The following is a 27,802-nucleotide window of genomic DNA, read 5'->3' on the forward strand; positions in this document are numbered from 1 at the left end:
TTAGTGTGCAGTGAAAATAGACCTCACCATAATCAAATAGCACCAGCTGAAAATACAGTGCCCACTGTATTTGTAAAGACCAAGTTTGCAAGCCACTTTTACAACTGCCTGGTGTTTATCGATTTGGATACTAATTTATTAAGTGTTTTCATAAATCGAAATTAATTATATTACACTTCTGTCTTCCCAATCATTGAATTTAGTTAATATATATACACTTTAGATTTTTCATCTATGATGAAGTAACTAGCACTTTTAATTTCTACTTCCAAAAAGGCACTGACAAGCTGTCTTGTATTTCACAACTCATAAAAACCTATTTCTTTAGAAAAATCTTGCATAAGGCAGTTGTTGTTAGTTAACTTACTCATAAATGGCTAGATCGTTTAACTGTGGGCAGTAGGTAGGTTCCCCACGTTCTAACACTGCATTTGAGATGTAACGAAAGAAAATAAAAAAGAATACATTATCTCTTCCGGAAACCCTATGTGCTCAGGCCACATACCTTGATTCTTGCTTTCTCTATAAATTCTAGAGGGGTTTTTCCAAACTCAAATCCAGCTCCAATCCAAGGAATCCAGCCCCTTATGCACGGGGGTCTACGCAAGTTCTTCCACTGAAGAAATAATAAAACAGCAACACAACCTAAGATTATAATCACTGTTGGGGAAATGAATTCCATGTTTTTGTCTAGCACCTTCCTGAGTCAGAGAAGGGAAAAGTCTTGCTTCTTCGCCCTGGAACAGGGCACTCACTCGACCTCCCAACTTTTCCGCTGTGACTTTTGCAGCTTGGTCGACTTCTTAACTGTAGCCTCTTTTCCCCGCCCCAATTTTTAGGTAACTTTTGCAACATCTCTTCCTACCACGTACACGTCTTTTTCAAGTCCTGACTATCCCGGACAAAATGCGGGGGTTGGTTCCAGCTGGGGCGAGAGCAGAGGGTGGAGGCAGGAGCCCTGCTACCATGGAGACCGGGGGAGTGGTTCAGGGCAGCTGGCTTGAGGCCAATCAGAGAACTCAGCTGAAGGGGCGGAGCCACGCGGACTACATTTCCCAGAAGCCTCGGGGGCTTCGAGCTGTTTTCCGCTCCCCATCCACTGGGCTGTTCCAGCCTGGGGCTGCCAGGGAGGCTGCGGGTTCGTTGGGCCCGCCTGGCCGAGCCAAGCTAGAGAAATGATCCCCGCCTCGCTGCGTGTCGCTTGAGAAGGGGCCGCCCTGGCCGGGTGGCAGGCCAGCCGCGGCGCGGGACGCGGGCCAGAAGGGGCGTATCGTCGTCCCGTGCTGCTGCTGAATGTCGACTCCAGACGATGCGGAGAGGCTCTCGCCGCTCGCCCAGAGATGGCCCCGCGCGTGCAAGTTCCTCCTGTCGGGCTGCGCGGCCACCGTGGCCGAGCTAGGTACCCGGCCGTCCAGCCTGGGCCTCCCCCGCTCGACCTCCAGGGGCCGCCCGAGGGTGGGGGGCCGGGCGGGTGGCTTCGTTTCCGAGTGAATGCAACCCTGTCGGTCCACACCTGTCCTGCGGGCAGATGTGGCGGGGTGGGGGCAAGGCCAGTCTTGGGAGGAGGAGGAGGGAGTGGAGGTCACGAAGGTTTCTTCCTCCCAGTTTTGTCTCCGTCGGATGTGCTGTTGCGCCTGAATGTGTCCTTTTAGAAGCTTCCTGAGCTGTTACTCCTCTATAGCATCATTTCCCCTTTTGTGAGGATGCCCTTTTTAAAACCACAGTCCACTTTCCGTCTTTATTGAGGACATCTCTGTTTATATTCTTACCCAGCCTCACTATATCGTTGTGTTTTGGGTCCAAGTTGTGAACTCAACTTGTGGGACTTAAGTTCTTAACCCATTCCTTACCGAGCATCCATCCACTCGGCATCTGCCTGTTGACCTCTTTGAGCTGAACTCAGCTATACTGTGTATACCTTGCGAGAGTCTGAGAGGTTAATATATAAATGCTAAATCCAAGGCAAGGCATCGATTGATCACGACATTATTATAATGACCACAGTGCAGAAGACTGTGGAGATACAGTTAAAAAGACCCAGCCCTGACCTTCTTACAGGTTGGTGGGGAGACATGCAGAGACAGACAGTTAACATTATGCTACTTATTGTAATGGAGGTGTTATTATAAGGGCAGAGAGGATGAACAATTACATCTGCATGAACAAGTCAGAGGGGCTACTTAGAGCGGAGTTATGATGCTCTTGCAAGAACAGGAGATGCTTCTTGCAGGAATTTTATGAGTATAGTGCCCGTGTTTCCCCTGTGAAGCCTTCCCTGTGCATTTTAACATGACGCTTTCATCTTCTTGCCCGTTAAAAAAAAAGAAAGAAAGAAAAAGCAGTAGCTCCAATATGTTATAGTTTGTAAGTGTTCGTTTGCCCTGTTCTAAAACAAGTTTACTTTGTATTTCCAGCAGCGCCAAAACATGATCTCTTTTTTTTGCTCCCAGTGCTCATCCATTCCTGCCCTTTGAACCCTCCTTATTTTTTTTCTTTCTGTTCCCCCAAAGCTGAAGAATTATTATACATTGTTTTCACCGAAATACAATTCATCAACTTAAAAAATTTTAAAGCAGATTGCTAAATGATTAGCTATATCCCAGTTTCTTGTTGTTTTTTTTTTAACCCAGTTTCCCCTGTGACCATTGGCTTTTGTAAAGGAAACGTCCTCCTGTTAAAAACTTGTGGAGAATTGTGTGGCGGCGTGGAGTGAGAACCAGGGGAATCAAAATATGAGATAGTTTTGAGTACAAAACGATTTAGGATCAGAACCTGAAGCATTATTTAAGTAACCAGCAAGAAAGTCAAAATTATTTGACGAGGCATAATTATGCTAATATAGAAGTGACTATATCTTAAGATTTTGCAGGCTTCATATGTCAGTAAAGCACTGCTTAAATTCTCTGTATGCACACAACTTGTGTTTTAGGAAAACAATCAGCAAGATAATTAACTTTTCCAAAGACCAGTGGTGCAGATTGAATATTCTCGTGGAAAAGGCACAGCTATGGTTTTGTATCAGGCAGTGGTCACTGGAAAGACATGGAGTGTCACTAATGTTGATGAACTTATCTGAATCATTGTGCATATAAAGTTATGAGCTTGATCTTCCTTATGTGAGCCAGTTAGCTTCACTTGTTTCAAGGCAAAAGGTCTACCTCTAATTCAAGATGTAATCATTAGGAAAAAAATTTCAAGGATAGTTGGTATTTTGTTAAGGAGGTCATGCAGAAAACTCATCAGTGCTGGGGAAAAAACACTCAACACGTACCTTACTTGAAAGAATATTGAGCCTGCCACCCTTGGGTAGAAAAGAAATGATAAACTCTATGATGCATCTTCTATTTTTCAGACAGTCAGGCCAGTGATTCATCTACACGGGAGCATCACCCATGAAATGACAGAATTGAGCTTCGTCTGGCATTTATTAAGAACCTGCCATTCAAAAAAAAAAAAAAAAGAACCTGCCATATTAGTACAGTATTCTAAAAGTCACGTTGGCTCTTAATCATGGTTGCAGACCAGGGCACATCTTAGACTATAGATACCTGAAATTATTCCCACTGGAAAGCAAAAATTGAGGACAAAATTAGGTTTTAGATGGACATTTATGACTGGAAAGAACCCAAGGCTTGTCACTTTTTGTTTTCTTTCTGGCCCTCTGGGACAGTGATTCTCAGTTTGGGAGTGTGTCAGAATCCACTGATGTCTTAACCCCATCTGCCTACTGAAATTCCATAGGCATGGGGCTAGGAAATAATGTAATTTTTAACAATCTCCCTAGTTGATTCTGATGTATTCTGAAATTTGAGAATCACCCATCTTGTGGTGACTAAAATCTGGGTCCTGTGATTTTCTAAAAAAAATTTGGTTCACTTTTCTGAATGTTATGAGTTTCCCCCTCGTTTTGTTTTTTTCTTGTCTTTGTTGTTATCAGCAACCTTTCCCCTCGACCTCACAAAAACTCGACTTCAAATACAAGGAGAAGCTGCCCTTGCTCGGTTGGGAGATGGTGCAACAGAGTCTGCTCCATATAGGGGCATGGTACGCACGGCCCTAGGGATTGTCCAGGAGGAAGGCTTTCTAAAGCTCTGGCAAGGAGTGACACCTGCCATTTACAGACACATAGGTATTTATCTTGATTCTAGCTGGTGAGCTTGTCATGATTTCTGTGTTTGTCTCCTCTGCTTTCCTGTTGAGTTGTGTCCAAAAGCCAGCTAGTTTCCTTCTAATAATGAGATAAATGAATATATAATCTCTTAACCACCAATGCTTATTAAGGAATTATAGCCTCGGGGCTTTATAAATTCATACAAAAGTATTTAGGGATGAACTGTCCCAATGTCATGATATTTTCTAACGCACTCTAAAATAATTGAGGAAAAGAAAAAGCAAGTAAGATGAAAATGTTAGTAATTGATAAATCTCCCTGATAGACATAGAGTATTATTTTTCTCTACTTTGCTGTATGCTTGAAAGGATTCCTAATGAACAGGTTTTTTAAGTTTAAGAAGAAGATGAATCACTACAATTTTTATCAACTTGAGGAACTTTTAAACACAAAATTATTATTTTTTTTTAATATTCTTTGAAATTGAAAATATATTTGAATGCAATGCCAGATCTTACCAGTCTCTGTCCCTTGTGTCCAAGGCCAGGTTGATCTGAAAGACAGCAAGGGTGACTATCTAATCCAACCTTGGCAATAGAGTAAAAGCAGCACAGGTGGTTTTTGCCTCACTTCCCAGGCTACCTATGTGGGCCTTTAGTCACTCTGAAAGGAAAACACTGCCAATGAGAAACTTTTCTGCTCTGCTTCCAGTGGAGCACCACAATGATAGAAGTTATTGAGTTTCTAGCTTGTGGACAGAACATAAACTTGCCTTCAAAAGGAGGAGGGATGGGTATGGCATTTTCCTTCTCTGTGTATATTCTTAATTATTCCTCAAGTATGTAAGGACTTTTGATCAGACAAGTGCCCAGTACTAATATTTACCAGCTTTGAATTTTTAAAGCTTCGGTTTTCCAGATGAGCACATTACAGTATATTCACCAGGAACTGTCCAGAAAGATGATTGTTTTGGTACTTTGTATGTTTTTGAATATCCTAAAATCCTGCATCAAACTTCCTGAAATATCAAGAAAAGCTCTCTTTCTGAATAGCGTGTATTGATTTTCATGATTTTTCTTTCTTATTCTTTTCTTTAATAGCTTCTTCTTGCCTCCCATTATCATTTTGAGTTTCACTTCTTTTCATTTGTATGTTACTGACCACCATATGTGATTTTATAGATAAGATTCATTTCATATGTTTGAGATTGATTACCTTAACATAGTACATTATCCAGTGAAGTTGCATGTTTATTGAATGAAAATGCCTGCTGTGTCCCAAGCTCTGTACTAGGGTGTATAGTGTAATGAAAACACACAAAACCTGCCTTGAAAGGCTCATGGTCTGCTGGAAAGATGAACAAGTACACCAAGTTAGTTTCTAATCAAGAAGATAAATGCAGTATTAGACACACACTTGGGGAGTTCTGGGGGATCATAGAAGCATGACAGGTGTAATGACAGCCTAGAACACTGGAGGCCAGGTCAGAGGGCACTTTCTGGAAAACATGTTCTTTGAGTGGAGTCTTGAAAGAATAGGAGGAGTTAGCAATGACAAGAAGGGATAATCCATTCAAGAAAGATCAGGCAACATAGAAGGCCTGAGGCTTTACAGGGCATGCACATTTGGAGAACCACCAAGGCCAGGTGTCAGAAGCCTAGGTTATATGAGAGAAAGGACGCAGCTAGGGAGATCAGCTAGGCCACGTGAAAGCATCCTCTTACTTTATTAAACGTAGGGCTGAATTCATCCTTTCCATGCTCTGTTTTATACAGTGTATTCTGGAGGTCGAATGGTCACTTATGAACATCTCCGTGAAGTTGTGTTTGGCAAAAGTGAAGATAAGCATTATCCCCTTTGGTAAGTTTTGCTTTGAAAATAATACACTGTATTGTACAACACAGGGAATGTAGCCAGTATCTTATAATAACTATAAATAGAGCCTAACCTTTACAAATTGTGAATCACTATATTGTACACCTATAATTTATATAATATCATACATCCACTGTATTTCAGTTTTTATAAAAAGAAAGGAGAAAGAGTCCAGGGACAGAGTCTCTTCAAAGAGAGGAACGTTTTGAAAACCCTTTCATTTCATAAAACTACTAAAACAGTAACCTATAAAACTTGGCTTACCAGCCTTTGTTAGACTGACTACATCAATGCTGTTTTTATTCCCCTGTGGTCAGAATTAAACTGCAGTTAAATTATATCTTTGAGGCAACTGTCCTTGCTTTGAATTTCAGGCCATTAAAGGGGCTTGAAACTTCAGATTTGAATTTTGACTCCTGGTCCCTGAGCCCTCCCATCAGTAGACAAACCATCTACTCTCCTCTGTGATTTGTGTGGGTTTATTTTTTTGCTTCACTTTGTCTTAAATCTCTTATGCAGGGGCTGTACCAGCATGCTATTGTTTCCTGCAAAATGTGTGAAATTGATAACAACCTTTAGAAAAATGTATTTCCTTTTATAATTAGGAAATCAGTGATTGGAGGGATGATGGCTGGTGTTGTTGGCCAATTTTTAGCCAATCCCACTGACCTAGTGAAGGTTCAAATGCAAATGGAAGGAAAAAGGAAACTTGAAGGAAAACCACTGCGGTAGGTCCTCCGCTAACAGGTACCTTTCCTTTCCCCTTTGACCTCTGCATTTTTGGGCCCCAACATTCAGTAAAGGCATTCACTGTGACTCCTAGTTTGGAAGTGATACTCACTAAGAGGAGACTGGAGTGGGGCCTTCTCTTTACCTGCTATGGTGTACCTGTTCTTTACCAGACAAACGACATGCGTGCATCACTCTGCTCCTTTTCCAGCCAAGGCAGCTAGACTTGTCCCCTACTGGTGCTTGCTAGAAAGAATCTGATCATTAACAGTTGCCCTGGTGTGAATTCCAATTCTGCCATCGTGGCTTGGCCTTGTGGAAGTCCCTTATCGTTTCTAGTCTCTGTTTCTTCATCTTTAAGAGACACTATCTGAGATGGTTTCCATGACAGAAGGTCTGGCTCTTCAGGTGCCAGAGAGCCTGTTTTCTTTCCCTTTCTCCATGCAGGAAGGGAAATAGCAAGGTAAACCTTATGAATTGTTCTACTTCCCTGTCTGATTTCTCTCTGCCTCTTTTCCCAAGTTTAAGGAAGTTTTTTGTTTTTTTTTTTTTAACTTCAATATTACTATACTGTTGTGATATAAAGTCCTCCTGTTGCACTATGCTGTATTGTCAAAATCTGCCTTTTTTCAAAGGGCCTCTCATTCAAGTTTATTCAAATACCACTTAGGCAGTTTCTTCTGGAAAAGAGGCAGATCTTGCAGACAGACAGATAACCCTCTGCCAGGAAATAGACAAAATGTAGGCTGTCCTGAGCTGAGCATGCAGGGGGCTGCTCCTCCGAACACTATGGCTGTGTGGCTGAGCCAGAGGTGGAGGAGGGTTTGGGGTCTCCTCTGGTGGTTTACCATGACCACTGCCCTCTGCCCTGCTGCCCCTCCAGCTGCTGCTGCTAAGTCGCTTCAGTCGTGTCCGACTCTGTGCGACTCCATAGACAGCAGCCCACCAGGCTCCCCCGACCCTGGGATTCTCCAGGCAAGAACACTGGAGTGGGTTGCCATTTCCTTTTCCAATGCATGAAAGGGAAAAGTGAAAGTGAAGTCGCTCAGTCGTATCTGACTCTTCGCGACCGCATGGACTGTAGCCCACCAGGCTCCTCCCTCCGTGGGATTTTCCAGGCAAGAGTACTGGAGTGGGGTGCCGTTGCCTTCTCCAGCCCCTCCAGCTGACACAGTGCAAAGTGAGGGTGGGCTGTGGCAGTCCAGGCCCCCTTCCCAACAGGGACCTAAGTAACGTGGACCAGGGAGGAGAAAAGGGTACCACTCTGACTTAACCGTATAGTTTACAGCATCCCAGGACCCATTTTGTCATCTTGTAACTACTTCTGATTACTATGGAGCAGGGCAAAGTGATATTGCCTTGGTTGGCTACGTGGAGAAAAGGAACTGTTGGGGTCCAGAAATGTCTGAGTTTTCACTGATTACCTCAATATTTTTCCTTCTCTTTGTCTCTCATGTTAGACATTTTGGTTTTGATATAATAGTTTTTAAAAAAATTGCTGTAAAGAACATGAACCTTGGGATCAAGCAACCTGGGATTCAAATCCAGCCTTTACCACATTTTAGCCATATAACCCTAGCCAAGTTCTTAACTTCTCTAAGCCTCAGTTTCTTCATTCGGATGAGAATTGGAATAATAATAACATATTCCATAGAGTTTTTAGGAATAAAATGTATCATATATACACACACACACACACACACACACACACACACATATATATAATAAGCCTGGTGCTTAGTAAGTGCATTAATAAGTAAATTCTATTAATAAATTCTAGCTATGGTGACCATTATTCATGAGCATACTTCTTATGTAGCAGAATAGCAATTACGAATGCCCAGTAAAAGAACATATTATCTTTTTGGTGAGACTCAGAGAGTTTAATGCCTGAGTAAAGCCACACAACTAGTAAGTGATAAGGTGGTATTCGACACCAGGTATTTCTGGCTATATACAACCCAGGTTTTTATTTTATATCAGAGGTCTCCAGCTTTGGTTCACCAGCACCATTTTCATCTGTGTATAGAAAAATGTGCAAAATAAGGAAAAGATAAATTTTCATAAAGCCAAAAGTATTCAGTTTTAAGAACTCTTCTGAAATTCTTCTTCCTAACTTTTGGTCTAAAATATTATTTCTTTCGTGAAGTGACATGAGAATTAATCTTTTAATGTTGTCGTTTGATAAAATTACAAGATTTGAAGGTCTCCCATAATATGAGGAAAATGAACTTAGAGGTCTGATAGACACTGTTCCCTCCTATAATTAATATGTGCATAGATGATGTAAAATATCAAGAAAAGAGTTTTGATCTATTTAATCTGAAAAGAGGATGTATGTTACAGTTTATAAAGATTTCCATAAAAGATGTTTAAATAAAAAATTGGCCTTTTTCCTAAAAAACTATTAAGTTTATTTGGGAATTAGACCTACATGGGTTGCTTTAATTTTTAACAATTCTAGATAGTTAAGATATTATTGTTCTCCAACTCATAACAGTTATAGATGAAGCTTATGCAGTTGCATCTGATACACAGGAATGCATAGAGTTTTCACATTTATTATTATTTCCCTTTAGATTTCGTGGTGTGCATCATGCATTTGCAAAAATCTTAGCCGAAGGAGGAATACGTGGGCTTTGGGCAGGCTGGGTACCCAATATACAAAGAGCAGCGCTGGTGAATATGGGAGGTAATGGAAACTTTATTGAATTCTGAGAAGTCCTGATCACCTTAATCATTTTAACTATAAGCACTTACAATGGGGAAAATGAGAATTTTTATCTTATTATTTTTAATAATATGTACTGGCAACAGTCTTATTTTATGTTGTAATGTTGTAATTGAATATTTTCCCTAGAGTGGTTTCACTTTATTCTACAATGATGTATGAAAAGGATTTCCTAAAACTAGCAACTTGTGACAGTAAGGAGATAACACCAAACCATGACTGAGGGTTCCTCCCCACCCCATACCTTCCTCTAAGATTCAAACTGATATATGTACCATATGTGATGGTCATTATATCTAGATTACAGATCTTTCCCCCCAGTCATCCTGCTCCTCTTGCTATATAATCCATCTTGTACAGCTGGACACCTCAGGCTGGAAACCTGAATGTTGCCTTCACTCATTCCCATCTCTCACTTCCCATAGTCAGTCCTGATTTCTTCTGTCTTCTAAATATTTCTTAAATGTTCCCCCCTCCAGCCTTATGCTAAGTGAAATAAGTCAGTCAGAGAAAGACAAGTACCAGATGATCTCACTTAAGTTGGGACCTAAAAAACAAAACAAAATGAAAACAGACTTATGGATACAGAGAACAAATGAGTGGTTGCTTAAGGGGAGAGGAGTAGGGAACCAAAGTAATTGCAAGGGATTAAGAGGTACAAACTTCCAGTTATAAAAATGAGCTACGGGGATGTAAGGTACAGCATAAGGAATTATTCCAGTATATCACAGTACCTTTCTACCAGCACCAATGATTACTAGGCTTGTTGTCATGGTGACCTTTGTATAATGTACGCACCTGTCAAATCACTGTGTAGTACACCTACATAATATTGTATGTCAACTATATTTCATTGAAAAGAAAAAGGTTCCCCCATCCAGTAACTACTACCTTTGTATCCTTACAATGACCATTTTTACAGTAGTAACCATCAAAACACAACTAGACCACTGCCATGGCATCTACCTCATCTCTTCCACTGCCCTCAAATTTGGACCCAATATCCAGAGAGCTTTATCGAACATACAGATCTCAACACGTTACTGGTATCCCTACAACCCCTAACTGGCTTCTCATCACTCACAGAATAAAGTGGGAATTTCATAACACAGAAGGTCTGCATAAATCAACCCGTGCCTTCTGGGTTTGAGCGCTTCATTGATTCTGGAGCACGTGGTGAAGCAGTCCTAAGTGGAAAGGTTCCACTGCCTACACGCACCAAACCGCCTCAACGTCTGCTCCGTCTGTCCTCTTCCTCTTCTCTTTAGTTCCTTCTGCAGATGTTTTAATACGTGGCTAAGCTGTCTTCTCCATCATGTGCTTTCCCTGCGCCTCCCACAGCCAGCCCTCCCGGGTCGTGGTGTGCTGGATGCCCTTTATGTGCTCCCGTAGTTCTCTGGGCTTAGCTCTCTTGCTGTTTTTACCTCATTTCATTGCTTTCTTCTATGTGTCTATCTCCTCCCCCTGGATTCTGAGCCCCCTGAAGGCGTGGACTGTATTTTATTCTTCTTTATTTTCCCAGTCCCTCTTACCTTTCCCAGTCCCTCTTACATAATCAACAAATGTTTAATGAATGAATCAGTGGATGAAAGACTCCTTTCTAAGACCAAGATTATATGATTCTAAGAAACTGATAAATAGCAGTTTTGAGAGCTACAGTAACATACCACTTAAACACCAAAGGAAGTAAGTCTATTTTATATTTTGCTATTTCATTCCATCGATGTCTCCTGCATCCTATTAGTAGATATTCTGGTTTTCAGAAAACCTTTCAGATTATCATTTCTCAATTGATTGCTTCAATATCTTTGCAGCCCAGAGTTCTCTTCCAAGTTCTAGCATCTGCTTAGCATCTTCATTTGGTATCTCAAATATATATTACTTTGAATGTGTCCAAACCAAATCATTTACTGAATCACTTCCTTCTCTGTTCTTCCCAATCTCAGAATATATCATCATATTTTTATGATGGCTTTTTAGTTGAACGACCCAGAAACCTAGGCATGATTTTGATCTCTTTGCTTTCACTTACTCCTTATAGCCAACCAGTCACCAAATCCAGCCAGTTCTGTCTCCCAGAGAGATCTCAAGTTCATCCACTTCTCTTCATCCCTAGAGCTACGCCCTGGTCCAAAGTACTATTAATCTCCTCCTCCTGGACCACTACAAATATCTCCTAACTGGTCCCCCCACACACATACACATATACATCGCACAGCCATTCTGCCCCGCTATGCATCTGAAATTGTTCTCATCAGGATCACTGGTGTCTGTCATCTTATTTTAAAACATTTAAATCAGTCCATTCTCATTTTCACATCGCTATAAATGGCAGCTCTGTCCTTCCAGTTGTTCAAGCACAAAGCCTTGTAGTCATCTCTGCTTCCTTTCTTTCCCTCCATATTTAGTCTGCTTGCTGATCTGTTGATTCTGTCTTCAAAACACTCAGAATCTGACCAGTGCTCCACACCCCAGTATCCAAGCCACCACTCTTTCTTACCAGAAGAACCGCAGTAGTGTCGTGTCTAATGTGCCTTGTCTCCCATAGTCTGAGTAGACTATCACAGTGATCTTGTAAATACTAGCCCAGGTCAGCCACTCCTCTGCCCCAGTCCCCTTCTCCGACTCTTGCCTCCTCCGCTCCTGTTAAACCAGTGTTCTTGCCGTTCCTCTAACATACGAAGCTGACTTGCCTTTTTGACCTACTGTTGTTCTGCCTAGGACACTTTCTTATAGATATCTCCAAAGTTTACTTCCTCAAGCTTCCTGCAGGTCTCCACTCAAAGATTATTTTGAGGTCATCTCCAACTGTTCTATTTAAAATTCACACGCACCATCCTTCCCCACCCTTGCACCCTCGCTGTCCCCTTTTCCTGCCTGATTTGTCTTCAGAGCAGTTACTGCCATCCGAAATGCCACGTGGCTTACTTACTTGTTTATTGTCTCCTCCTTCAACAAAGAATGGCGATTGTCCATGGCTCTTTCCCCAGTATGTAGAATGATGCCCACCACATGGTACGCTCTCGGATGTCCGGTGAATGATCAAATATATCTACCCATTCCTAGCTCTTTACAGTTCACTTCCCTATTCTTTGGTGTAGGTAATCTTTATAAAATTCCATGGTTGTGATCTAGTCCTCCCCTGTTTAAAACCTTTCAACAGCTCTTCATTGCCATTAGAAAAAAAGTGTAAAAAGCTTCATGTAGAATAATGGCCAGGATCTTTTGTTTAAAGTGATAGAATCTCAATTCAGCCTACCTTAGGCTAAAAAAGGCATTTGTGAGCTCCAGCACTGAAAAGTGCAGGGGTTGAGCTGACTCTGAGCAAAGCTGGATTCAGATGTTCAGATGATATAATTGAGTGTCTGTCTCTCTTCCTTTTTTCCTCCCCCTCCCTCTGTCGCTCTGCTTTTCTCTGCTTGAGAACAAGAATGGGATCTTTCATCTTTGTATACATTCTTGTCCCACGCTTAGCACATTCTTGACACAGAAGACGTTCATTGTTGAGTGAATGACATTTAAACTTTCTTTCTCTGTGTATTGCCAGATTTAACCACTTATGACACAGTAAAACACTACTTGGTATTGAATACGCCACTTGAGGACAATATCGTGACTCATGGCTTATCAAGGTAAGACTGTTTTAACTTGTCTCTTTCTTTTTTTTTCTATCTCACTCTTTCTTCCATATTTGGCATAAATTCTAACTTTTATCTCTTCTGATTGGGAACCTAGTGATAACACCCTTAAAGAAAGGCGATAGTACCTTTATAAAGAGCAATTTCTTAAAGTGTGTTACAGTTAAAATGTGGAAGAGAGGGGCAGGATATTTCAGGTTAAGTTTCCCCAAATATTTGCCCTTTTGTAGGGCTATCCCAGGGTCAGATTCTGACAATTGATTATCCAACTCAATTCAGTGGGTACGTTTGAGCATCGTTTGGGTTAAAGACACTGTGCAAGGCCCTGCAGTAGATACAAAAGGTAAACCACACTGCTTCCCAGGGAGTTTACCAAGGGGAAAAACAGAACAAGTATAAAAACACTGCCCAGTAAGTGCTAAAAGAAAGGGACTAGCTACCCACTGGATCAGGTTTTTAAATGGGGTCAGAGGGACTATGTGTGGTCCGTGAGGCAGCTCAAAAGCTGCTGTCCATGAACTCACAGCTGGGTAGGTAAACAGTGCTGTGTGATCTAGAAGTTCTGGACGCTGCATCACAGGGTACAATGAGTGCTCACTGAGGTTTAAAGAGGGTTGCAGCTGTGCAATCGAGAGATTTATAGGACCCATCAACATCCTAGGGAAGGGAGTTTGATATGAAGAAGAGGAGTAAAAATAGTGTAGGCACTGAACTGGGTGCTTCAGAATGGTTAAGGGTAAACTGTATGTTATGTGTATTTTACCGTAATTAAAAACAATGGGGTCTGTGCTCACTTGAGCAGCACATCTACTAAAAGCAATGGTGTGGGTACGCTGAAGTTCTAGGGCAGGGAAGGAGCAGTAGAAGACGTGCGGCTAGGGTTTTAGTGAGACGGGGAGGCACGTGGCGAGGTATGTTAATGTAGGAGGAAGCAGAAAGGAAATTACACAGAACGGGAAAACCAGAAGAGTCCCCCCTTTTCCCTCTTCTTAAATCATGAGGCTGTTGAGAGGTGAAGCTGGGCAAAAGATCAGCCTACACTGTATGAAGATCATACATGAGCGTGGTTATTTAGTTGATGCAGAAGAGGATTGTTCATCCTGAAACCATGCTTATGGATTAATACAGAGTAGCCTTGCACAGAGCCATCTGGTCTCCTGGAAAGAACAGAAGACATACCCAATCATTCTCTGTCTATCATCACTTAAGACACATTCTGGGCTTCACTTGGGGGGTATGACTGGCAAGGAGTGACAAAGGTCAATGGCAAAAAGTAGCCATGTTCCTGTCAACTATCTAGGCAAAATGGATGTAACTTTTACGGCTCTGTCTTCTCACTTTGACTCTAGATAACCACCTTACCTGAGGCCTCCTTAATGCAGTGTTTGCTCTCTTAATATTTAAAGGAACCTAGCCAGATCACACTACCTCCTGCAAACAATTTGATAAGAGGAGGATGAGGCAGGCCACTGGCAGCTGCCCCCCAAGGTGTCTGTGTGCCGAACAGGCCCACAGTTGCCAAAGGGGATCCTTGATGTGGTTATTGTACAGGTAAAAAAATCCTTTAATAAGTACATTAATTAATGACAACTAATGAATGAGGGCTGCCTATCTTTTAAAAGTAGAATTTATTAATAATATTAACACTCTGGTAGAAGTAGTCTCCACTCTTGAAACATATGTATAGCTGAGCTGGCACCCAGCCTCTCTGAAGCAAGTGAACATGGGAAAACGTAGTGTTTCTTTCTAGTCTTTTGAGCCAAAAAGGGGAAATTGTGTATATTTTTCTGTCTTCTTTGTTTTTCTCACCTCTTGACTGGCCTTGCATGCTGTTTCTAGTAGACTTCAGTTTTAGAACGTAGGTGAATTTTGTAGTTGGTTGCCTGTTTCTATGTAAAAATAATGAAGGTATATTAAAATGAGGGCTTCCCTCGTAGCTCAGTTGGTAAAGAATCTGCCTGCAATGCAGGAGACCCCGGTTTGATTCCTGGGTTGGGAAGATCTGCTGGAGAAGGGGTAGGCTACCCACTCCAGTATTCTTGGGCTTCCCTTGTGGCTCAGCTGGTAAAGAATCTGCCTGCAGTGTGGGAGACCTGGGTTCAGTCCCTGGGTTGGGAAGATCCCCTGGAGAAGGGAAAGGCTACCCACTCCAGTATTCTGGCCTGGGGAATTCTGATATTAAATCTTGACTTTCAGAGGATCTGAACAAATAGGAAAGAATGTTAAAAGAATGTTAAACTTTAAAAGAATGTTAAAAATGTTAAAAGAAAGAATGTTAAATATATCCCTCCGGGATATATATGGTGAAGCAGTAAGTTCTTTGCTTATAGGCCTGTCGTGTGAACAGAGACCCAAGAAAAGTTATATACACAGTCGGGTCACTTGCTGGAAAATGTAAATAGGTTATGTGGGTTCTTTCTCTTGAATTCAGGTATTCCTGAAGTGTGTTTCTCCTTTGAATGATCAATCCTGATCTGAAAGAGTCATAAAAGAACTTGGGTGCTTGCTGCTCCAGCAGTTCAAAGTAAGAGAGTGTGAAGATTCCTAATGCAATTTCAACCTCCCCACCACACAGCCTTCAGAAACTTCAAAGGCCTTGCTTGGCCCGGAAGTCAGAGGTCCTTATCTCTGGGAGACACTTGATGTTCCGGGAAGAGAGAAAAGTTGTCCACAGTTTTCCGTTCTAGCTTTCTATTAGCCCAAGATAAGATACTCTTCCTACCCCGCTGATTCCTGTCTCTAGACTCAGCTGCCAACTCCTGGGTCTCAGGCCTTCATTTCGCTTGATTCAGGATGACCACCCATCTTCTCGTCATCTGTGTTTCTCCTGGAAAAGTTTACAGCAGTTAATGGCTTCTCGGATTATGGGATGTCAATCATATTCCTGTGTTGCCTCTCTCATGCCCACATACATAATGAACTGCTGGTGGCCTCTGAACTGTTGAGTCACTCATTTAAAAGAATCTTGATTTAGTCTGCAGTGGGTTGGCCACATCCATTTTGTCTGTCTTGAATAACTGACCAGAAGCCTTTTTCAAAAAGGAGAGATTATGTGATTTCTGCCCCCCCACTTTAAGATCCTTTCCCTTTGCATTGAGAATAAAATCTCAGCCTTCTCTGCCTGCATCTTTAGTCTCTGATCTGGCTGGTGAGAAGGAACCATCTGTGTCAAGATCTGCTCTCACCCAAGAGCCTTTTCATGACTGCCTCTCACCTGGTTAATCCCTATCACGTGATCTCATTTAATTTTTTTTTTTTCCACAGCACTAAGCTTACCTGAAATTATTCATTTCTCCTCTGCCTCTCCCCAGTTAAGTACCTTGAGGACAGGATCTTTTTGTCTTGTTCACTGCCTAGAAGAGTGCCTGCCTCCAGCAGATGTTCAGTGTATATCTGTTGACCAGATATTGTTTTAATTTTTTTTAGCTCTTTAATGAATGAATTTATCATTGATTTTATGCTAAAAGAGCATTAGTATGAAGAATACTATTGGACTAGATTTAGTATTTCATTCTTTCCAAATATCAAATCCCCCTTCCTTAAAACTTGGAAGCTGCTACATATTACCTTTCAATTTCATTTATTTGTATCTACAGCTTATGTTCTGGACTGGTAGCTTCTATTCTGGGAACACCTGCTGATGTCATCAAAAGCCGAATAATGAATCAACCACGAGATAAACAAGGAAGGTAGATATAAAGTCTTAGTCTCCGTGTATCTGAATGTCTATAATAACAGTGTTCTTTAAAGACTCTTCCTCCTGTTTATTTTTGTGTTTACGTGTGTTCAACCAGGAAATTGTTTTTATGCAGTTACCCGCTTTGTGTCTGATGGAAAAGTACTGTGCATTTGGGGAAATCAGCTAATTTAACTGTCATATTGTTTAGACACGAGGTGTTTATTGTGACTTTGTTGTTTCCATAGAGTTTTTGAAAATATACTTCGTTAAGAATTTGCAGGGCATTTTTTCAGAAGCTCATGATTTGTGAGTAATACAAGTTACACAAATTACCCAAGTTACACAAATTACCCAAATTTGATTGGCTATAAAACAGTATGTTCTCTGTGAAGAGACTAGATGGAGTGAATTCTAAGTTATCAGACCAAGGGTGGGGTGAATCCCAAGAGTCAACCTTGAAAAATATCTTTAAACTCAAAAGAGGTGTCCTATGTATACAGAAGCACAAATATTATTTGTTCTAAACTAGCGGAAGATAAATAAGTTTCCTAGACTATTTTTTAAATTTTATTTATACATCTATTTACATGTAAGAAATTTAACAAAATTGTCTGCTTTCCTTTTTAGGGGCCTTCTGTATAAATCATCGACTGACTGCTTGATTCAAGCTGTTCAAGGAGAAGGATTCCTGAGTCTCTATAAAGGGTTTTTACCATCTTGGCTTCGAATGGTAAAGTTAGGTTTTTCTTGCCTTTGTTTTTGTTTTTATTGTACTTAAATTACTTTTCATCTGTCAATATTTTCCCTTTTCACTTCTGGCTTCCGGCATGGTTCTGCCCCCAACTCATGGTTCTTTCTTTCTTCTCTCTTTTTGTGTTCTTTTACCTCCAACCCCTTTGGTAGATTAAGGTAAAATAATTCAGTTACCTCAGAAATGAATAGGTTGATAGTCTGATGTTATAAAACCAGTGGATAGATTGTTCTGAAATGTAAAGACTTTTGCTATTTAGCCAAAATATTGCAGTTTGAAACAGGTATACAGATGTCATACTAGAGACAATTGTTATGAAAATGTCACTATTTCAAACAAAATTAGTTACTTTGATGATAAATATTGGATTATCCATTGTGGCTCAGCAGTTTAAGAATTCGCCTGCAATGCAGGAGACCACCTGCAATATAGGAGACATGGGTTCAATCCCTGGGTCAGGAAGATCCCCTGGAGAAGGAAATGGCGACCTACTCTAGTATTCTTGCCTGGAGAATCCCATGGACAGAGGAGCCTGGCAGGCTTCAGTCCATGGGGTAGCAAGTCAGACATGACATAGCGACTAAGCCACCACTACCACCCATTAACACCTATCGCCACAAAGCTCTGCTTAGGAAGAAGACATCATGTCATTTCATTTGGTTTGGATACTGTTTTTTACTAAAGTGAATTAACATGTAGAGTTAGACTTATCTAAATAACAAATACAATAAAAACAAGGTACTCGAGTATTTTGTGAGTTAGAACATATTTGAAACAATAGGAGTTACAGGTTTAGAAATTCAATCAATGCTTTACACAATATAGTACAATCATATGAATTGAGCACCTGTTCCATACAAAGCCCTGTCTCAGTGCCTAACTTTAGGAGGAACCTAAGAGCCTCAGCCCCTGCTCCAGTGTTAGAGCTTCCAGTCTAGGTCAAGACAAACCCTGAGTGAAGAGTTGGGAGGGGGCAGGGTACAGGGTCATGGTGCTTTCAGAATAGACAGCAAGTAAGGACCGCCTAAGCTAGGAGGTTAAGTAAACCTCATTGGAGAATGGATTTCTCACTGAGATTTGAAGAATGACTGGGACTTAACTAGGTTAAAAGGGAAGAAAAGAACACTCTGGGTGTAGGAACTAGCTGGAGTGGACAAAGGACATGATGCATTCAGAGAACTGAAGGAAAGCCAGCTGGCCAAGGCACAGAGATGTGGAGGAGAGAAGCCCAGGGTGAGGCCAGAGAGAGGCAGGGATGGGACTGGGAGCGGCCACAGGGTCCATGAGAGTGAGGGGCATTGGCCTGATGACGTGTGCTTTTAGGAAGATCATTCTGGCTGCTGTGTGGGTTGAGGAAAGACCAGGGGTTGTGACAGATGACAGATAATGATAACTCAGACTAGAATATGACAGTGGGGACAGAAGAAGATAGATTTAAAAAAAAAAAAAAAAAAGGAGGGGTGGGGATAGAAAGGAGATAAAAAAGAACACAACCGGATGGAGATGGGGAAATGGTTGGAGAAAGCAAAGAAAAATCGAGCTTCATTCCCAGACTCCTGCCCTGAGCAACCAATGATGTAGTTTCCTAAAGTGGGATCATTTGCAGGGAAGAAGATTTCGTGGTGGAATCTCAAGTTTAGTTTGGATATGTTCAGTTTTGGATACTCATAGGACATTTAAGGGAGAAGGCAATGGCACCCCACTCCAGTACTCTTGCCTGGAATATCCCATGGGCAGAGGAGCCTGGTAGGCTGCAGTCCATGGGGTCACAAAGAGTCAGATACGACTGAGCGACTTCACTTTCACTTTTCACTTTCATGCATTGGAGAAGGAAATGGCAAACCACTCCAGTGTTCTTGCCTGGAGAATCCCAGGGATGGGGGAGCCTGGTGGGCTGCCATCTATGGGGTCGCACAGAGTTGGACACGACTGAAGCGACTTAGCAGCAGCAGCAGCAGCAGCAGCAGGACATTTAAGAAGAGATATCTAGATGACTAGCTTCATATATTGGCCTGGATCTTAGAATCATGAGGATGGCACATTAGACCTGAGCACCATCTACACACAGATAATAACTGAAGCGCTGGGGATAAATGACATCACCAAGGGTAGTAGGTATCTATCTATTAACATGAAACTAACAGCCAAAGCCCTTGGCATTATCTGATACAAAAGCACACCTAAGCTGTAAAAGATTATTTTCATTGTTTTGATTATACTTTGAAGTTATCTCAAATCTATGGATATTTAATGGAAAGGAAGATTTTGACTTGGCCTGCATAAACCAGGTCCTATTATAAGTGCTGGTAACACCAAGGAATATGATGTGTATGTTTTTGCTCTCAAGGAGTGTACAATGTGATGGGAGAAGATAGACATGTAAGTAGCTAAAATTACAGAGATTATAAAGCTAAGATTATGAAGTCACTTGCTATATGGCCAGTGCTGTGCTAATCATATTCATGGCTTAACTCATTGAGTTCTCCCAATAATCTATTTGGAACGTTACTATCATATATTTCATTTATAGAGGAGAAAACTAAAGTGACGTGTCTAAATAACTTGGCCAGGCTAAGTGGTTATTAACTACTGGCATCAGGGCCTCAAACCCGGGCAGTCTGGCTTCAGAGGACACAGATTACTAAAGAGGTTGCCAGTGCTGTGAACAAAACATGAAAACACATATAGTGGAGAAAAATGGCTTGAACTCTTTGAGAAGTCCCGAAAGGCCTCCCAGAGGTGATCCCTGATCCAAGCTTTGAAGGATCAGTAGGTGTTTGTCAAGAAAAGCATGAGGAAGCAACATAAGCAAGTCACGGGTGACCCCAAAATGTCTGGTGAACTGCAGAAAATTCTGTGTGGCTAGACTGTAGGTCCTCAGAGGGCAGACGATGGAAGAGCACATAGAAGAGCATTTAGGCACCAGGCTGAGAAGGACCTGGGGGGCCAATTCAGTAGTTGAGGTGAAACTGCAGTAGCAAGCACCTGTTTGAACCCAGGAGCCATGTGCTAATACTTGCTTGGGGACAAGTCTACTGTGGCAGCAATGTCAAAGCTATTGTGAAAGTTAGCATGCAAGAAGGGAAGTTTGGGCGGTGGTCTAGCCAGGAGATGATGGTAGAAATGGAGAGAAGGTGAATTTCAAGAACATTTGTGTTCGACTCCACAGGACGTAGTAACTGATCAGACAGAGAAAGGGAAGGAAGGAGAGAAGGGAAATGAGACTTTGATGTTTCTGGTGGGGAAGACCATGAGGATGGGTGAGACCAGGGATGAAAAACGAAACCAAGAGGTGATGGAGAAGAGCCCAGTATAAAGGAGCACTGAGACCACTTGATCTGACCCATTGTCTTTGTAACAGGAGACTCAGGAAGTATAAATGACCTCAGAATGGATACCTAATATATGACAAGCTTTGTGCTAAGCTCTTTACACACATAATTTTTTAAGTCTTAAAAGAACCTAACATTACGGGTAGTGTGATCCTCATTTTTCAGATGAGAAAAACACAGCTCAAAGTGTAAGAAACTCGCTCAAGTTCATGTAGCTAGTACATGGCCAAGCTGGGAATCCACTGCAGATTTGTTCAACTCTAACTAAACCCACGGTCCTAACTAGGATGGTATACTGAGTATCTCAAAGTCCTGCAGCTCATTATGGAAGTTTTAAAACAGAGACAGGGTGTGGTGATGAAGAGAGGTTACCGGAGACAGACTGGCTAACCACCCGAGATCACCAGGGTGGCGTGGCTTTGTTGATTTGCCACAGGACCTGAGCGTAGAAGCCTGTTGACTCATGAGCACTTCCAAGTAAATCGGCCTTTGCACATACAACTGCCCTTCAGCCAAACTCACTGAAATCGATGACCAGAGGACATTGGCTCATCCACACTGAGAAATACATCTGGCCAGTGATCTCAATGCTGAAGTCCTCTGGATAGCTAAATTCAAACTATAGGGGAGCCAAGTCATAATCAGAAGGTTGCCTGCTGAACACAGAATACTACTACCAGGAAGAGCTTATCTGTAAACTTAATATTGAAAAAGGTCAACCCAAGAGTCCCTGTGTGTTCAACCCCACAGTAAAAGCATGGAGGAAAAAAAGTTTTTTCCAGCAGTTATGATAACATGGCATCATATATACTTGGATTCTTTTCAGTGGTACAACTATGCCAGTGAGGAAAAAACAAGTAAAAGAAGGTACTGGCCACATGCCCTTCTGCAGAGGCTCAGTATATCCAGTCTATATCCAGTACATGCTATTTGGCTCTCCCTCTTTAACTCCTCTTCAAAACCCAGCGAAACCTAATCCCAGTTCCTTACACTAGCTAAGGATAGCGTGCCCTTGCTTTGCTTAATCCCTGATTAATATTTATTTCCTTCGCGTATAGTTTGGTTGCTCTGAGGAAGAAGTCTGATAACCAGAGCCATCAGGAATGACTGCCTAGTCCATTCTTAACTGAGACCTCTGCTTCCAGATCCAGTTGCAGTCATATCCTTGGCTCACTTCATTTTTATTGTCACAAGACTGTGTTGTCACAGCTTCTTTGTCTGTGTCTTCATACACTTAATTGACCAAAGATGTATTCTCCTAAATCCACTAATGAATCCTCAGTCTACTAGTATAACTTGCTCAACATTTCTAAACACATATGACATAAATGTTGCTTTATAAACACTCCAAGCAAATACATTTTACATTCTAATTGCTTAAGTTTATTTCTCTATACTCTAGTGTGATTACGGTTTCTCTCTGATCAATATTACCTGTAACTTAGGAACCAAACCAGATAAGAACTGGATCCAAGACATACTTCCTCTGATGATTACTTCCATTGTTTCCTCTGTGATCTCCATCTGTGTCTTTAGCATTTTTATCTTCCGTTCTTGATTAACCCTCATCCCCTTATAATTCCTTTTGGCACAGTGACACCTTCATAGCCAGTTCTTTCTGAGGTGAAAGCCCTTTTCTCCACTTCATGTGCATTTTTATATTCATTATGTGATATACCAGGTGTTGGTTTTATGATCAAACTCTCAAAGGATAATCTTTCATCTCTACTTTCAAGTTCTTCAGGGCTTCCTTGTCATGCTCCATACATTACACAAACTACATGTAGAAGAAAAGAGCCCAGCCTAGAATTCAGGCATGCTGAGTCCTAGCCTTTTATCCAGTAATGGTCAGTAAAAGGAACCCTGGAATGGAAGTCAGAAGCCCAAGGTCCAACTCCACCATGCTGGCAGGCATCTGATTGCTAAGCCTTAGTGCCCTCATCTGTAAAACAGGGGTATCATTACCTTTCCTTTATAAATTGTTTGGAGACATCTGTGACAAAAAAAGACCTGAAAATGCTTTGTAAATGATAAGGTGCTCTAGATAGGTGAAATGCCAAAATATTTGTTTTCAGCCTAAGTGGATTCAAAATGAGTTCATCGTTCAAAGATGTGTATGCATATGTGTAGAAGATTTATAATTGCTTTGAAATATGCACTAACTTCTTTGGTTAATCTTTCAGACCCCTTGGTCACTGGTGTTCTGGCTTACTTATGAAAAAATCAGAGAGATGAGTGGAGTCAGTCCATTTTAAGCCCTTAAAGATACAGTGTTCAGTATCATTGAAATGCGGGCATCTGCAACACACACCCCCTATTATTTCTACCTCTTTAGGAAGACACCTTACTCCACAGAGACTGTGATTTATAGGGGGCAGCACTTTATTTTTACCTGGAAACCCAAGTTCTCTTTGACTCCTCTTTTTGTTCACAAGCAATCTGATTGGATCACACAAGACCACCCAATGAGACCCCAGCACAGCGTTTTCTAAGGAAGGATCAAATCCTGACCACTTAACTTGAGCGAGAAGATTCAAGTTTGGGATGCTATGCTGTAGAGCCTGCTTAGAGGAGAAAGTGCCAGAAGGGAGACAGCATCTCAGACCTGAAGTGGACAGTAGGAATGTGGAAAAATACATCCATACATAGGGACCAAGGAATATACTTAATGTGTTGTGTCAGTATTTACAACTGAAATCTGATAATTTACTTTTGTGTTGTCATTAAAGTGCATATTCTATAAACTAAAGGGAGGTGAATGAATAAACATTTTGAGTTTCCCTAGTGTTGAAGGAGGTTGATGTACCTTTTCTTGCCAGGAGAGTGAAAAAAAAAAGTTTGGATCTCAAGGATAGAAGCCTCCTTCTCTCAGTGCCCTGTGATCTGTGTTCATTGGTTAGGTCTCTACCACATAGGCTAAGGACTTCCTGACAGTCAGAGAGACCACATCTGAATGAAAACAGAGAAGAATGTCTGCTTTGTGATATATCCCATTCCAGCCTGAATTTGTCGCTAGCTCTCAAGAATCTCAATATATGAAAAACGGGGCTTATCTGATTAAAGCTCAGGTGGACAGGTCCTTTTAATAAAGAAACATCTGGTATCATCAGTCTCTCAGTGGCATTTAAAAGCAAAGGTAACATGAAGTCAGCCGACATACAGCCTCTCTTAATCCCCCCTTCCCTAACACTAAGGGAGGGAGAACTCGGAAATCATACAAAGCTGTCTCTAGCCTGAATCTTATTCAGTCTGACAAAGCTTCCTGCCTAAAAAGAGATCGTATAAACTGCCTGTGGTACACAATTATGTCTCCAGTCACTGAATCATATCCCTTTTCTTACATTCACCTCTGAACCACCTGTTTCCCCAGCCTCAGACACTGGGCATTTCTGGATGGATAGCTACAGTTATGGGAAAAGGCTGTAACTGTCAAATAGGAGAACTCCAACAAAAGCTCAGACACAAGAGAGACACTGGAGCTGACCAAACAGGATGTGTCAGGGGTATGGATGATGTTGAATGGAAAAAAGTTTGTAAGTGCTCTGTGGTTGCCCTAATGTATAATCACTGCCATTTAAGAGGGAGAGTATACTTTAAAATATATTTTAGTGTGATGTCCTAATATGTAGTGGCTTATTTTTGTAATAGAATTTACAGAACGTGGAGTTTAATCTCTTAAAATCTTTAGGCAGTCTACTTTTCCATTGTATTTGTCAACCTGTATGAACTGAGTTGTTAAATATACTTAAAATAATAATATGTACTTAAGTTCTCAAATTATCTGTATTGGAACCACTTTAGGAAACTTTGTTTTTTGTGTGTATTTTATAATTTTGTAAACCCAGTAAATATTAGATCAAAATAATTATATGCAAACTGGACCATGGAAAATTTTATTTAACTTTATTCGTTGAGGGGCTCGAGGTGAAAACATTGCTTACATAGTGAGACTATTCCTTGATGTCTGGATTGGAATAATTGGATTTTTTTTTTTAAACCTGAAATGACTCCTTGGGATGGTCTGGTTTAACTGTCTCATTTTCTATGTTGGGAGACTGAGGCCTGGAGAAGTAGAGTTGTTCATGCTCATAATTTATTCAGTAGCAGAATCAGGATAAAAATACAGATCTTCTAATTGCGTGCTGCAATTCATGAGGTCACAAAGAGTCGGACACGACTGAGTGACTGAACTGAATTATTGTTACCACTGACAGTTATTATACACTAATTAGGTACTGAGTAAATGTCTCATGTCATTTTTGCAACATCCCAGTCCAGGATTATTGAATCTTCCAAGAATAGGTTTTTCTTTATGGCATTTATTTTTGTCATAGACATTTGAAATGAATTTGAATTGCCTTTGGCATACATTCTAGAATGGAGTCTAAAATGTGAGTCTAAAACACTTCAGCTAAAACATGAAGACCCCCGAGAATCTGACCAAATCCTGTAGATAACACATATATCCTAGCACAGTCATACTTTTCCAGTGACACCATTTTCATTAATGTGTCTTGGATCTTTGCTTTATTTTACCAACTTGAAAACATCTTGTTCCTCTCCAGAATAACCCACAGTAAATAAAAAGAAATAACTTCAGTAATTTTGTGTCCACACTGAAAGACTTAACATTTCAGTCTCACTTTCTTGTAACATAACTGTGCTTGGTGTTTATATTCAGCTCAGTATCAATAATACTTAACCTCTAAGTTTCCTTTGCTTAGCTTCCACTTTTTTCCCTTTCCAAATGATTTTTTTCTCATTGAAAAAATATACATGTTCTTATTTTTAATTATATACAGTTCTTTGTTCTTTATAAGTGAATTAGCGTATATCTAAATAGAGAACATTTCTTAAATTTGCTTTCAGGGAGGAGTAATATATCTTCATCAAGTGCTCCAAATCCTATTTTAATTATAAGCCACTAGTGGTAGGGCTAGTAACATTTATTTGCCATTAGGTACTCAACAAAATTTACAGATGGTATGAATCAATTAATTTTGTCTTCATTATTTGAAGATCTGTGGCTATCAAAAGACTAGTCTGAAATTCCTTTCATTTTGCCAAGAAAAAAGGAAGGAAACAAACTCAAGGACGTTTTAAATGAGAAACTGATTTTCTGTCATCTTTATATTTTTAAGCATAACCACTTATGTACAATTGAAATAGTTATTCATGTCTTTTTCTGTTTAATGAAAACAGATACCCTCAGGACCTCCATTGGAAAAATCTTTCATTTAACACTCGTTGGTTAAAAAAATCTTTCTTTTAATACTTCGTGGTCACTTGAGGGTGAAAATATTTGATGCTCTTCTCCCCAGTTAAACCAGAACTCTTTTAAAAATGATTTCCCCAAAATATATATTATTGAATGCCAGGAAATGTGGAGAAAAGGCTGAACTTGGATTCTCAAGACCTTTATCCTATTGGGTTGGTCAAAAAAGTTCATTTGGGTTTCTCCCTAACGTGGTGTGGAAAAGCCCAAATGAACTTTTTGGCCAACCCAACATTTGGGATTCTACTTCTGACAAAGTAGTATAATCAAGTCCCTTCATTTCTCTTGATGGTCCATTTCTTTCTAAGATGAATTGGTTGAACTCTTGAATCTTGCACATATACTTGAAGAGGGTGATTATATTAATGTCATGTTAAAAAAAAAAAAGATTCTTTAAAATTATTGGGATTTTCTTTTTCCTGGATTTATTTAATTTCTCATGTTTTAAGATGAAGAAAGTTTTATTCAGGACTTACAGCAGAGTACAAGCTTTTTATGTGGCTGGAAATCCTTCACCAAGCAGCAGATACATCTTCCTTCAGGCAACAGTGGGCATGTCATCCCACCTTCTTACATTCAGTTACTCCTTCACACACACACAAGAAAAATTAAAATCTTTCACAGTGTATCCAAGCCCCTCTCAACCTGGCTTCAACCCATTTTTCTAACATTTGCATTTCACTGCACACCCACACTCTACCTCCTCACAAATGCATCGCCCCTGAAGATGTTCTTCATTTGGCAGCTTCCTAGGCAATGTTCATTTTGTGCTCTTTGCCTAACATTCTTCCCCACCACTACTACCCATTCGTCTTCACTTTCACTGGTGAAGTCCTACTTTAACATCTAGAATGATCTCTGAAGACCTAAAGACCTTCAACACCTCTGTTCCCATGGCTTCCCCTCCTGCGGATGTCTGTCTGTCTGCATGGACGTGTTGGCTTTCCCTCGATGAATGAACTCTTGCAAGCAAGGACCATCTCTGTTTCTCTTTAAAACTTCAAAGAGAGTTGAAGTCAATTAGAAGGAATCTGTTGAATTCAGAGATTGGGTGGGGGTGGGTAGAGAGAAAAAAACATGTACACGTGTAAGTCATATGTTGTATTCTTCCTACCTTAAGGATAATTATATCAGGTCAGTAACACTGGATTTCATGAAATTCCTTACCATATGCAGTGCTTAACTGCATTTTCAAAAGATCATGTGTCTTTAAACAGGTAATTTTAAAGAAGTAGGCATCCGTTTAATAGCTATCCTACAAAAATCTAGAACTTGATAGTTTTAAATAATACAAAATATTTGGTTGGATGATGAGCAATTAATATGTGATATGTTTATATTATTCTTCCTTTTAGAGTGTGTATGAAAATTCTGTCACTATTTGTATGTACATTTTACCCATTCAAGTGTTTTATTATTTCTGAATTCTGAGGAGTATGTGATTATTTTTCTCTCCCCACACTTTACCCCTAGCGGGCTGCTGTGATTGTCAACAGCAGCAGGATCCACTTTGAAGGTTTGATAAAAGCAGATGAAGAGGCTTAAAGATGTCTGTTTGCTGAAAATATCTGGTAACAAACAGGAATATATGTGAGTAAATATAGTGCATCATTCTGATTTTTAAAATAAATGCTTTAAAACGCCTAATGGGTTGTTAAGGGCTTTGTTTTGTCCTCGTGTG

The 27,802-nt window shown here is 40.6% G+C and overlaps 2 protein-coding genes across 8 annotated transcripts in view; one reads left to right on the forward strand and one right to left on the reverse strand.

The window, feature by feature from the left end:
• CYP39A1 (cytochrome P450 family 39 subfamily A member 1) overlaps window positions 1-939 on the reverse strand; it is a 118,901-nt gene extending 117,962 nt beyond the window's left edge. The window contains exon 1 of one of the 2 annotated variants that reach the window (XM_019986223.2): window positions 506-939. In XM_019986223.2, coding sequence (XP_019841782.2) covers window positions 506-682 — 177 coding nt within the window. In that variant the 5' untranslated portion in view covers window positions 683-939. The remainder of the gene's footprint in view (window positions 1-505) is intronic. The other variant, XM_019986222.2, reaches the window with a different exon arrangement.
• A 124-nt stretch (window positions 940-1,063) lies between these two features.
• On the forward strand, window positions 1,064-27,768 carry SLC25A27 (solute carrier family 25 member 27). 6 transcript variants are annotated; one of them, XR_011563395.1, is made up of 9 exons: window positions 1,064-1,399; window positions 3,938-4,129; window positions 5,887-5,971; window positions 6,592-6,714; window positions 9,295-9,407; window positions 12,994-13,078; window positions 14,491-14,635; window positions 15,516-15,608; window positions 16,681-16,773. XR_011563395.1 is itself a non-coding variant. In XM_070778071.1 (9 exons), exons 1-9 carry the CDS (start codon window positions 1,294-1,296, stop codon window positions 23,099-23,101), a joined length of 972 nt encoding a protein of 323 aa, XP_070634172.1. In that variant the 5' UTR covers window positions 1,067-1,293; the 3' UTR covers window positions 23,102-27,768. The 6 variants fall into 6 exon arrangements, 3 of the variants coding, with proteins under 3 accessions (XP_070634174.1, XP_070634172.1, XP_070634173.1); XM_070778071.1 differs by lacking the exons at window positions 14,491-14,635; window positions 15,516-15,608 and adding exons at window positions 17,391-17,493; window positions 23,030-27,768 and having other exon boundaries at window positions 1,067-1,399; XM_070778072.1 differs by lacking the exons at window positions 14,491-14,635; window positions 15,516-15,608 and adding exons at window positions 17,391-17,493; window positions 23,282-27,768 and having other exon boundaries at window positions 1,068-1,399.
• The last annotated feature ends 34 nt before the right edge of the window (window positions 27,769-27,802 follow it).

The sequence above is a fragment of the Bos indicus genome, chromosome 23 (genome assembly GCF_029378745.1).
Source record: "Bos indicus isolate NIAB-ARS_2022 breed Sahiwal x Tharparkar chromosome 23, NIAB-ARS_B.indTharparkar_mat_pri_1.0, whole genome shotgun sequence".
NCBI lineage: Eukaryota > Metazoa > Chordata > Mammalia > Artiodactyla > Bovidae > Bos > Bos indicus.

Bases quoted from the DNA above. Each gene is read 5' to 3' on its own strand.
- SLC25A27 (XM_070778071.1), top strand. From the start codon at position 1,294: ATGTCGACTCCAGACGATGCGGAGAGGCTCTCGCCGCTCGCCCAGAGA. The intron at 9,408-12,993 runs GTAATGGAAACT...GTGTATTGCCAG, and splicing joins AGCGCTGGTGAATATGGGAG to ATTTAACCACTTATGACACA. The intron at 16,774-17,390 runs GTAGATATAAAG...TTTCCTTTTTAG, and splicing joins CCACGAGATAAACAAGGAAG to GGGCCTTCTGTATAAATCAT.